Source organism: Leptodactylus fuscus, chromosome 6, assembly GCF_031893055.1.
Source record: "Leptodactylus fuscus isolate aLepFus1 chromosome 6, aLepFus1.hap2, whole genome shotgun sequence".
Taxonomy (NCBI): domain Eukaryota; kingdom Metazoa; phylum Chordata; class Amphibia; order Anura; family Leptodactylidae; genus Leptodactylus; species Leptodactylus fuscus.
This window is the reverse complement of record NC_134270.1, coordinates 46,303,180-46,315,696: the sequence shown is the minus strand read 5'-3', so window position 1 is coordinate 46,315,696 and position 12,517 is coordinate 46,303,180. Positions and strand designations below refer to the sequence as shown.

At 40.9% G+C, this 12,517-nt stretch overlaps 1 protein-coding gene across 4 annotated transcripts in view; it reads right to left on the bottom strand.

Moving 5' to 3' along the window:
- Positions 1-12,517, bottom strand: part of PRDM2 (PR/SET domain 2) — an 87,749-nt gene that overhangs the window by 25,795 nt on the left and 49,437 nt on the right. For 3 of the 4 annotated variants that reach the window (XM_075279847.1, XM_075279846.1, XM_075279849.1), the window contains one exon: positions 7,010-7,139. In XM_075279847.1, the coding sequence (XP_075135948.1) occupies positions 7,010-7,139 (130 nt within the window). Of the gene's footprint in view, positions 1-7,009; positions 7,140-7,301; positions 7,469-12,517 lie in introns of those variants that run through there. The other variant, XM_075279850.1, reaches the window with a different exon arrangement.

Genomic DNA, 12,517 nt, shown 5'->3' with positions numbered 1-12,517 from the left:
TTTTTGAGAGTGTATGAATCCAACCAAGGACCAACCAAGTTTGTATGTTCTCCACGTGGGTTTCCTCCGGGTACTCTGGTTTCCTCTCAACTTTCCAAAAACATACTGATAGGGAATGTAGATTGTGAGTCCTATGTGGGGCAGTGACTGACAATGTCAGTAAAGTGCTATGGAATATGTTGGCACAATACAAGAGACACAAATAATGCCACCAAATAGGTCCTTTATAGGCCTCAAGTCTGCACCATAAAGCATAATATAGTAAAAACACACGCTCACAAAGAAAATGTTGAAAAATCTCAGTCAATCGTACCAAAAACAACTCATTATTCAGTATTCCACAGCTAAGACAGACTACTAGCCATAAATGATCAAAAGAACAAAAAGAAAGCAGTCATTCTAATTCAGACGCATATAAGGTTATACAACTGATAAACTGGGACCGCTCCAGTCCACAGTCATAAGATGTTATTCAGAGCTTATGTATTAACAGAGAATTACATGATGAGATGAAACCCGGGCACCTAGTGTACCTTAGTAACTCACCAAGTGGCCGAAACTCTGGTTGGGTAGATGATCGAACGACTTCATGAAATTTTATCTGCATTCTTAGGACTTTTGGTAGATCCATGAGACACCAACTTCTACCCAAAAGGCAAGTCTTTGAGGAGAGTATACTTTAGAAATATGGTACATGGTATGAGAAGGCACACATGGTGGCGTGTTATATCAATAGCACATAAACTAGATACTTATGGGCCCATATTAACTAGCGTTCGTCTCTTCATTGTTCAGGTCCACAGACAGACCCGAAAGACAGAGAGCACGTTCGCTAAAAAATCTCATAGGCTATAACGGGCCCAGTGGGTGTCTTGTCGGGGTCCTCCGTGCAGGACTTTTCTCTCTGCCGATTTTAGATGAAGATGTGGACCTAGATTTACACCGTACCATAGATCTGTACAACATAGAACCCACTGAAATAGCCATATTACCATATTATCTTATACAATCATACACTTGCATGTATTAGGTTTAGCTGAATACAAAATGACCAGGCACTCACTCAGAAAAGCTGAATATATCATAGGTCCAAGGACAAAGAGGAATGCCAACACGTCAGAGTAGTGTAGCTTGTAACCCGAAGGAGACTGTGGCAAACACAGCGTAAGAGAACTCTCCTTCCCTTACCAGCTCTCACTTCCAGTAAGGAAAACGTATACAGTATGTATATGCTTTACAAGAAGTGAGCATTACTTATGCATACAAGACCTCACTCTACATAAACACCATGACCTACATACAGTGGATGTTGTGCATTACCAATTCCTTAGTCAGAAGCAAAACCAAGGGAGAGAGAAAACTGCTCGTGAGACAACTAGTCCTACAGCAAATGGTGAAAGACCTTAATCCTACTGTAAAATAAATCTCCGAAAATGTGAAGCTTATGTTTTCCACAATATGATTCAGGCCCAATTCGTCATAGTTAAGAATTTGTACAAATATCAGGCTGTAATTTTATTATGTAATTTTGCAGAACCCTAAGGCCGGGTTCACACGGGGGGGGGGGGGTTTTGGAACGGAATTTGACGCGGAGGCCGCCTCAGATTCCAGTTCAAAAAGGGCTAGCCACGACTGGATGCCGGCATTCTGCTCCGGATTAGGCCCAAATGATTGGGCTTAGTCGGGAGGGAGGTGTCGCGAGACGGACGTCTGCGGCTGAATGAGCTGCAGAATCCACCGCAGGACAGGGCATGTCGCTTCTTTTTTCCACGAGCGGGAACAAACCACCCGCGGAAAAAGGAAATGAATGGCTCCCATTGATTTTAATGGGAAGTGGTTTTTTGAGCCGGTTTCTAAAGCGTATTCTGTGTCAAAATTGGCCCAAAAAACCCCATGTGAATCCGGCCTAACTCACTGGAAGAAATTTTCAAGATCCACATCCATTGAAAACATTTTTGGAACCCTAAGGGCTAGTTCAACAGGGATAAGCGCTGCACATTTTGGTCCTGATTTTGACACGGGAAGCCGCGTCAGAATAGGACCAAAATGCGCCTGCCGCGACTGTTGTGGCTTCCGACAGACGCGACTTCCCACTCTGGAGTAGGTCCAAATGAATGGGCCCAGTACAGAGAGTGCTGCCGCAAGGCAGACGCTGCGGTTGAATCAGCCGTGGAATCCACCTGAAGAAACGGCAGCTCACTTCTTTTTTCCATGAGTGGGAACATACCTCTCAGAGAAAAAAGGAAGCTAGTGGACTACATAGACCTCTATTGTGAGGAGGCGGATTCTGACGTGGATTAAGCGCCAAAATCCTCCCCCTTTTGCCCCGTGTGAACGAGCCCTAACCCTATGATTTTTAAGGAGCAACCCAAAGTGAGTCATGTATCCTGATCTCCACAAGGAAATCTGATTTTAATGTTTCATCTAGTTGTAGATCAAAGATGTTGATTCTTGAACTTTAGCCTGGTCCAGTTGCCATAGCACAGACTTGGCGAAAAAAAAAAAAAAATTATAATCAATGTCGACTTCTGGTTAAAAAAAAAAGAAAAAAAAATGTGAATTTCACATTGAAATAACCACTAATCCACTAGAACATTATTTGTGACCCTAGGACATCAGAATAATTCTCAGGATCCTAACCCGCAGGAACAATTTTTTCAATAGCTTGTTCTCCTGTAGAGAAGCCAAGTGACAGCCGCTACTGGCAGCCATTACGAGGGCAATAAGGTACTGTAGGTCACTCAACTTTTCAATGATGATGAATGATTTATTAAAGTATAACCGCTATAACAGCTGTATTTTTGGTATCGCTCAGTGCAGAAAAGTGAATGGGATCATTCTGTGGTCTTGCCAATACTAAAGAAGAAATTTCGATCCAAGCCACAAAGTTGAACCAAACAAAAAAACGAAAATCACTCTCCATCAACGCAAAAGCAGAAAAGGGGAATTTCATAATGACTCATATCAGCTACAATTTTCGCTTATTGTTTTTTTCATGACCATTTAGGTGACAGAGCTGTACACTTCTGAATATTTAAGGTGTTTTCCAGGATGTTAAACTGCACTTTTGTGGCACGACTTTGGTCAGAATATACCTACAGTCACATAAGGTGTGTCCATAGAAAGTGATAAATGACGTGTGAGCGGATCCAATCTATGGTAAGAATACGGATTCCATGATCCAAATTCAACAAACCAAAATGGCGGGTACTGCATTGGGAACTTTGGTATACATACACACTCTTCTATGACTGCCGGGTACTCCTTTAATGTCCATTAAAGAAATTTTACTGGTATCCAACACAATGTTTCTGGAGACCAGAACACTTGGGGACGTTACAGGGGTTTTTCTTGTTACATATTAAAGATTTCTCCTAATCTCTTACCAGTTGGGATCCAATACCCGGCACCTGTACAGATCAGCTGCTCAAAGTGGCAGCATCACTCAAGAGAGCGCACTTCTGCTTTACAGGCCAGGGACATCAAGTCTGTCACATGGCTTGTCTACAGCTTAATCGTATACAAGTGCATCAGACTGTGCTGCCATACCGAATTAGATAAGGATGCACATCACTCCAATAGGTCTTGGTGAACAAGTAGGGTTCCACCGCGTTCAACATAGGTATGTAAGGTTTCAGTGTCACATTGAGACCTTCATCAGAAACAGATGAAACAGAAATAAAAAATCACCAGGCTGGTTAAAAAGTCAGATCTTAGAAAACTATGATCTCTTTAAAGAGCTGACTGGTGGGTGTCCAACCTGTACCAATACAATACAATGTCATAATCTTGGAAAAGCCCTTTAATTAAAAGGGGTTGTCCAAGTCTTTATAGAGCTGGCAGACGGGTCACCAAATAGGGCTGTGCATTTAGTCAAATTCGTTTGTTTAATTCGCCATTTCAAATTTTTTTACCAGAATTGTGAAATTGCTGCTAATCCTACCCCAGGGCCAGATATCTGCCATGCAGGATTTGTCCTCCTCCATTTTATCCATTGTACTGGATAGTTTGGTATGCAATGTTTGAGGTGAAATGTAAAATTCCAGGTAAATTCTAAAATGTTTGTAGTTCAGATCTGATAGAAGAGCTGACGTAAGCAATTGGTGCTAATAGTCTGTGAGAGATCCTGCTGTCAGCAATGAACTGCAGGTAAACTGGTCACAGTAAAAGGAGATCAATAGCATCCATACTAGGTCTCCGAACATGGATGAGATATAGAGCGGAGATGGGAACCATGGTGGATGCTGGACTTTAAAAAAAAGATTCAACGTGCCACAAGTGAGCTAGATGTCCGCCATTATGATACGTACACAAATACTCTATATGTAACGGGTCCCCCATATATCATGTGGAGTCCCTTTTGACCTGGTCATAACAGCAAAGGAAACAGTAACAACAAGTGTCAGGGGAACATCATATCCGATTCTCAGAAAGCTGGGTCACATCCAATGTGCTGAAATGACAGTTCCCACTCTGTTTGTCATCCAGCTTTCCCATAACGACCTTACGTTATGTTTTACATTTGTATTGTTTCATATGATGTTTTTTTGTCCCATAAAAATCTTTGAGATACAAAGGATATTTCCATTTAGGAGTCTGAGAAACATCAGTGACAACCACTTTAATGGCAGCCATATGGGTTGTCACTCTACTTTTCCAGAAGCCGATACAATAAAGGAACATCTGACTATAGGGGGCAACAAAAGAACTTCTCTTTAGGTCTCCTGCACACAGAAGGTTATGGAGTTCTTATAGATCTGTACTGAGCATCATACCGTGCCTTCTTGTAGTGTGTACAGTCCCCTAGAAGCTACTGTAATACAGTAAGAGATGGAACGTGCAATTGTTTTTTTCTCATGGATGATATATGTTCCATTAGAAAAAGAACAAAGAATGTTCTGTATGACGTAGGAGGTGTGTAACAGCACTGTACGGGGCCACAGATTTCCATAGGTGCTGTATATAGCCTTGTGGTGTAATTCAGTGTTTTTTTTGTAACTTTCTGTACCTAAACACTATTTATACATAGGAGCAGAAGGTGAGCAGTCAGTAGCTGCAGGAACACACAAAGTAAATAGCTGTAACCCCCGATTAGTGGGAAGTAATTTGCATTACTGATAGAGCGACGCATTTCCATGCCAAACCAGTTTTAACAGAATGGTGCATTACAATACCAAGCTCCAACTGTCTGACCAAGCCGACCCCCGAGAACAAGACTAACCAAAAAGTGCAACTTTAATGTCTCTCCTTCATCAGAGACTACTGTACACCCAGGGGCAAATAATACTGATAAAATACTATTCGGCCTTTGGAGGTTACGTCTGTTTCCTCTCCAGAAGTGACAGCGGTTAATGGAGGCCATTACATCTGGAAGCCACACAAACATCATTCAAGTGATTAGTTAGTAGTCATGGAAAACTGGTTAATAACCCATATGAGAGCTCTGATGATACCCAGCTTTTCCAGTATCAGATAAATCTAGGAGTTAGTATTATAAAATTGCATTGTAATAAGGAACTGAGAGTTAGTATGCGGATCGCTGGGAAGCCATGTAGTCCATTTCCAGTTCAGAGACAACCAACTGCAGTCCATTTACATTACAGTACGACTTAAGTTGCGACTAATCATGACTGGAGGATCCGGCCTTACATGAACACTCTCTTTTGTAATGCAATGGCATCGATTTACATGTGACCTGTTAAATAGGAATTTCACATGTATTCTCAGGAGGTTGAGCAACAGATCTCTTGATAACTACATTAAAGGACTTCACACATCACCATTTCCTTGTTCCCCCACTAGGCCCTACCCCAGCTACACAAGGGAACCTATACAAATATATACTGTACCATACACTAGTACTATATCCTATATATTATATACGTCATAGCTATAGATATGCTGTATACAGTACAGAGACACAATATACTATACATTTATATACACAGACATGCTCACATGCAGCAGAGCACATGGAAAACTCATGTGCTGTATATATATGTAATAGTAAGTATTCACATACAATATGTATATATACCCGTGAAACAACATACTCAATTATATAAGCTAATACTGTCCGGTCTTACGTGTACATTTGTTATATATACTTCAGTTAAGAGTGTGTGTGTGTATATATATATATATATATATATATATATATATATATATATATATATATATATATATACACACAACATATACATTATACAGTATACGAATACACACAACACACTGTATATAGCAGAAGTGATTTATATATATATATATATATATATATAAAATTTTCAGGTACAGGATTCCTACTGTATACATGCTGCAGTATATGTAACATGAGTTAGCTGTACACACGCACGACGTATACAGTACATAATAGACATATAGTATACGGTGTACAAGCTAGTGTCACAACAGCTGATGAAAAGAGGAAATAAAAAAAAAAACTCAGGTCTGCAGAGAAGGCCTTAAGACGGGCGCTGAAGACAGATGCAGCCCGCAGTAATCCCAACGTGTGACACCTCTCTCCTCTGCTACTATCCTGGGCTGTCTGATCTGCAGTTTAACCTCAATAGCCAGATGACGCCAGCCCCCTACATCTCCAGCCTGGCAATGACGCCACCGCCTGAAGTTCACTTGCCATCCTAACTCCTGTGCCAGTATGACACATAGACAGGGGGCTGCCAGCTCACCGCTTCACACAGCAGAGTTGGAGGAATACAAAAACAAGCCACAAAAGGACAAAACTAACAATTCGCCTCCTCTCCATGGCTGTGGGGCTGAAGGAGGAAGGGGCTGAGTGAGCAGAGGGAGGGTGCAGCGAGTCTATGCGGAGCTGGCACATACACATCATATGATTCAGCTGTAGGGATATGGTGTAAGCTACAAGAGATCATGCAGACAGTGCAGTCTGGGAAAGGTCACAGCGACATCCAGGCACACACAGCATGGAGACATCTCACCCCCCCTCCTGCCCCCGCCTTCCCCAGTAGTCAATGATTCCAGTGTTGCTTACCCCTCCTGGATTTGGGCGAGCTCTTCTTGCTCCTGTGGCTGGCAGCTCTCTCTTCCTCTATGGCAGCTGCTATCTCTGGGTTGTCTACTCCATTGTACCAGACTAAGAGCTCCTCTCCTGGCTCAATTGGCTGCAAGAATTACAGAGACAAATATAACACCAATCAGAGGGGAGGTTGTTAGTACATTGCAAAAAAAGGGAGAGGGAGAGAGAAGCAGGCTCAGGGCCAGAGGGCGTGGAAGCAGCTATGGGGATTATAAACAGCTGTACTCTGCACTGACTACATACTAACCAAACAGGAAGAGCAGTTTAACTATTCAGCCTGCAAGACAGGAGGAGGGGAGGACAGAGGAGGAGGAGGGGGCGAGGCGAAGGCTACCAGGAGCTGACTGAGCAAATGGCTTTCCAATCATCCCCTCTGCTGGAAGGAGGACTGCATGATCCACACTCACTGGCACACCAAAGGGCACAGACATTGCCCTTTAACCCCTTGCCCTGAGAAAGAAGAGTCACGACTGCTCATACCAGGGACAGAAACTAGAATATTAACTCAGCATGACGTACATGATGCAATGTCATCTGGTGAAACAAAAGCAAGGAAAGGGACAGCCAAGGGCATTTTCCCATCATTTGTTTAATACATAAAATATATTTTGACAAATATTTTAAAAAGTTATAATTTTCGCTTCTGGGAACAATGGGGGACAAGGATTATAGGTAACACCCAACTTTTCTAAGAACGACCAAACGATTATTGTGCGCTGGGCAATTTATCATTTAAAATAAAATCTAAAAAAAAATTTTTCTTAAAATTTATGACCAAGTCTCGATTTTAATCTCAATTTCCATGTCTTTGCTTAAAGTAATTAAAAATCTTATTTGCACAGTTAGAGCTTATATGGAATAGATCAGATTTCAGGGAAGGGCTAAAAATTAATTCACAATTGTGATGAAAATCAGAATCCAATTTTTTTTAATGGCGAATTATTCAAAAGAATTCAATAAATTGCAGAGCCGTACAATTATTTTTCAGTGTTACAATTTTTTTTTTTTTTTTTAAGATGTGGCAAATAACTAAGGCTGGATTCACACCTGCGTTGGAGACTCCGCTGCAGATTCTGCTTAAAAACAGCAGATAGCAAAGTCGTGCAATGAGGACTTTTCTCTCTGACAATTTCAATATATAACCAGGTGGACCCCATTATAATCTATGGGGTCTGCAGGTTTCCGCGTGAGTCTGCTTTAGGGTCTCCATTTTTCGGATCCCTATGTGGACCCAAACAAGGAAGACTCAAAGACTAGGGTGAACCTAAAGTAATACTGGTCCGGAACCAATGATCTCACATTCATTATTTACGTGACTGCTGCAGCAAATAACTGGCTTAAAAATTACACGCCATACATGAAAGCACACACAGATACGCTGCGCAACCAGTAAAAAGCAATAGCACAGCAGTCTGCAGCCGATTCAATTTGGTATTATTTTATTCTATACAATTGCCTACTCTGGTCACGATTTTGAAAATATAGGACAACTAGAAAAAAAAAGCCCATGAATTCCAAAATGCGTCTGCTGCGGCTAGCTGCAACTGTCACGGCTTCCGACAGTTGCAGCTTCCTGCTCCAGAGTAGGCCCAAATGAATGGGCCTAGTCCGGAGGGATTGTCTTGGCGCGGACGAGCCACGGCAATTTCCGCCGCGCGTCCACCTGAAGAAAGGGTAGCTTGCTTCTTTTTTCCATGAGTGGGAACAAACCGCTAGCAGAAAAAGGATCGCTAGTGGTCTACATGGATCTCTCTTGTGAGGGGCTGGATTTTGAGGTGGATTCCGTGCCAAAATCTGCCCCATCTTGCCCCGTCTGAATGAGCCCTAATACTTTCAATGAAGATTATTTATTTATTTATATATTTTTGAACTAGCTTTTGGCGTTGTTTTTTTAGAGTATTTTTGTACAAAAAAAACCCCACCAGTGACTGCAAAAAAAAAAAAAAAAAATCAAAACACAGTGGAAGAGATTTACTAATCAAAATGTGCCAGAATTGTGAGATAAATCTAGTGCGTATTTAGACTGTCTAGCCTAAGTTTACACTGTCTAAATATTAGACAAGATTGCTAAAACTGCAGCCGTATATAACTTATGTACTTTGCAATGTTTTGCTGCAGACAGTTTAAGGGGTTGTCCGGCCCCAAATCAAATTTTCATGCTGATGACCTATCTAAAGGATAGGACTGGAGTATGAGTTCTGTGCAGGTCCTACACTCGCATAGATCATCTCATATAGCCGCCTCCGTGCGCCATGATGTAGTAGTGGATGGGTCCTACCCATTCACTAGCAGCTTCCAACACCTAGAACAGATCTGTGCAGGGTCTGGGTGTCGGACCCAGACCGAACTTACGGTATGTGGAGGACGCAGCCAATTTTGGTCTTTAAGATGCTGCGATTTTGTTTTACTCCTCAAATTCCAAGAGTCATAACTTCTCGATTCTTCTATTAACATGGATACTCTATATATTGACTGGTTTTTTTTGTGGGACTAGTCATATTTTTTCATCAATAAAATTCTGGCTACCTAAAACTAATACTTTTTTTTTAATGCAATTCAGTTTTATTTTGTGTACTATTGTAAGGTATATACCAAATTTACATTTAGTATTATGGGTTACATGTACAGTATGCAAGTGCCAGATGTATTTTGTATGCATTTTCCATTAAAAAAAATTCTTTCTACATTATGACAGCTATAATGTTTTTACAGTTCCATCACGAGGCTTTTGTTTTTGTGTGAGGAGTTATATTTTTCAATGGCACCATTTTGATTCTACATACGTTAATAATTATTAGCTTTTCTATATTTTTTGAGGCCGGGTAATCTGGAGAAAAACACAGCACTTCCACCATTATTTTTGAGACCTTTTTTCATCGCACAGTATTAATAACATTTCTTTGTTAATTTATTATGTGTTGTTATTAATGAGGCAAAAATAAAATATGTGCGTGTCTCTAGTTTTGCCTTTTGTGTGGATTTTACTTAGGGTCCTTCCTACTGCATTGGTTTAGAAGAAAGCTGGGTAACACCAATATAAGCAATGTGGTTGTTATCTATTTTTTTTCCAGAAATTGATAGGGGAAGAAAAAACTATGGACCATGGATGCCCTTCTTAATATATATATAATTTATCAGCGTCACAGAAGTGAGCGACTATGGCCAGTTGCAGACGACCGTGTTGTGGGTCAGTGTATTTTAATGAAAACCCTTTTAAGTCAACTACTTATAAACCATAAATACTTCTTTTATTTTATATACATATATATGATGGACTATATGGCTATGTGCATATAAGTTAACTTACAGTGCCCTGGCACGAAGGCACCTACTGTATATAATACCAGCTTGTGTAGTACAAGATTGTCCATAGGACAAGTACAAGGCTCTGTCTTCTATCTCATCTTGAAATCACGTCCTTCAAAGACTCCAGATGTGTTCTACAGTAGTAGAAGAGAAAAATGACCTTGTAGAACGACCGCTTATTCATCAGCATCGAAGTGCGAGGCTGTGATTGGCATCCTAAGTGCGGAGACTGCAGCTGAGCTGGCAGACAGATCAGAACCCCGCTCAGGTGTTGGGAAACCGATCAAAGGATATAGAACTAAGATATTCTCTTTGGTCGGACGCGGCATCTGCTACAAATGTTTTACTACAAGGCAGTTAAAATATAGAATTTTAATTAGTGAGTGCGGACTTTCACCCCAGAATAAGAGATTTATTGTAAAATATTAACTGGACTTTTCTTGAGTTAATTGTACGTTCCGAGGAAGGGAACAGACAACAACACATGGTTTACCAACACACCTCTTGTACTGCCCCCTACAGAGGTCCAATTCTTCCCCCTTCAAAACATAGCAGTCCTTTTTTGACCACAATGCTTTGTATAGGGAGCCTGGGGTTGCCAAATTAGAGAGGTGTCTATTTTACTCAGAATCGCAAATGAGGTTCACTTCTTTTTAGGAAGGGAGATTTGAGCTATAATTCAAGCTAATTTCTGAAATAAATGATGGCAAATTGAGGGACCATGGATGCCCTGCTTACTATTGCCAAGTCTTGACCGTTTTTGATAAAAGTAACACAATTTTGACACAATATTGGCCGTTTCACCAAAAAATTGGGACTTTTTAATGCCACTTTCTGATGTAAATGTTTAAAGCCTACCTACAATTATGAAACAACTTTTTATACATGAATGGTACAGGTGAATATAAGAAACTTTGTAATATATCGTTATTAAGGAAACATATTTCGTTCTCCACTTATTAAGCTGCTCTGCTTCCCCTTATTGGTCTGTTTGTTTACGGTTAGAGCTACATAGCGATTTTGGCCGCAACTCCCGTCACAAGACCAAAGATCATCAAGTCACCTTGCAACTCCTAAACACATTGGTGAATGGAGTCACATTTTCTCCCTTGTGTGCCACGACTGTAACAAAGTTGAACAATGTTTGACTCGATGTCGCAGCACACTAGGGCTCACATTGCGACTCCATTCACTAAAATGAGTAAAGGAGTCACAGGTGACATTTGATCACATTACCAAAGTAGCTAGCAAAATGAATGTGTAGCCCTGGCCTTACATAGAATCCGTATCTGTTTCACACACAGAACCCTACTGGGGCAGCTGGTAATTAAGTCATTGCCTCATTCTGTGCACAAGTAGACTGTAATCTTCAAACATAGTAGTAGCATTCTGCATGCCCCCCCCCTCCCCTTCACCATTGACTATGTCAAATCATATTTCTCAAATAGGATATATAATAAGGTTTTTCTATATTCACCTGAATATTTTACCTGCTGTAACTGCATTGGTTTTCTTTTTGCCAAGAAAAAAAAAATCTGTTCAAGGCACTTTGCTTGGCTCATATTCACACTGTTATGTGTTGCAATATACATCACATGAACATTGGCTGAATATACCAACCACCTAGTGTATATGGGGATGTCCTGACTCTCCTCTGACCAGATGTCTTGGGAGAAGAAGAACTGGACGTGTTAGCTTCAAAACTGTTCAATCTTTTGGTCTCATGGATGGGCAAAGCGTGTACGTGCCAATCTGGTATTCGTAAGTGGGTGGTTGAGAGAAATAGTTGACTAGTAAGCAATTGACTAACAGCTAAGGTGTATGGCTACCCTAAAAAAAGATTTAGAATATATGTTTGTTCTTTCTCTATTTTTTCCCCCTCTTCTAACAACTCCAAATCGCAGCATTTCACTTATACCTACAAGCAGCACTTTTCTCTCTGCATGATTTGTGCGGACACCGCACAGAAAATACACGGACAACATTATAGTCTAGGGGGTCCGTGTGGTTTCTTAGCTAACTGCTTTTTAATGCGTATAGGTTTCCGTTCGGGGGTCTCTGAGTGGACTTCCCAAACAGAATACTGAACTGCAGATGTGAACTGGCCTAAGAGTGTTTTTTAAACATGCTCTCTGTAGAGTAGATAAGCTGTGTCAT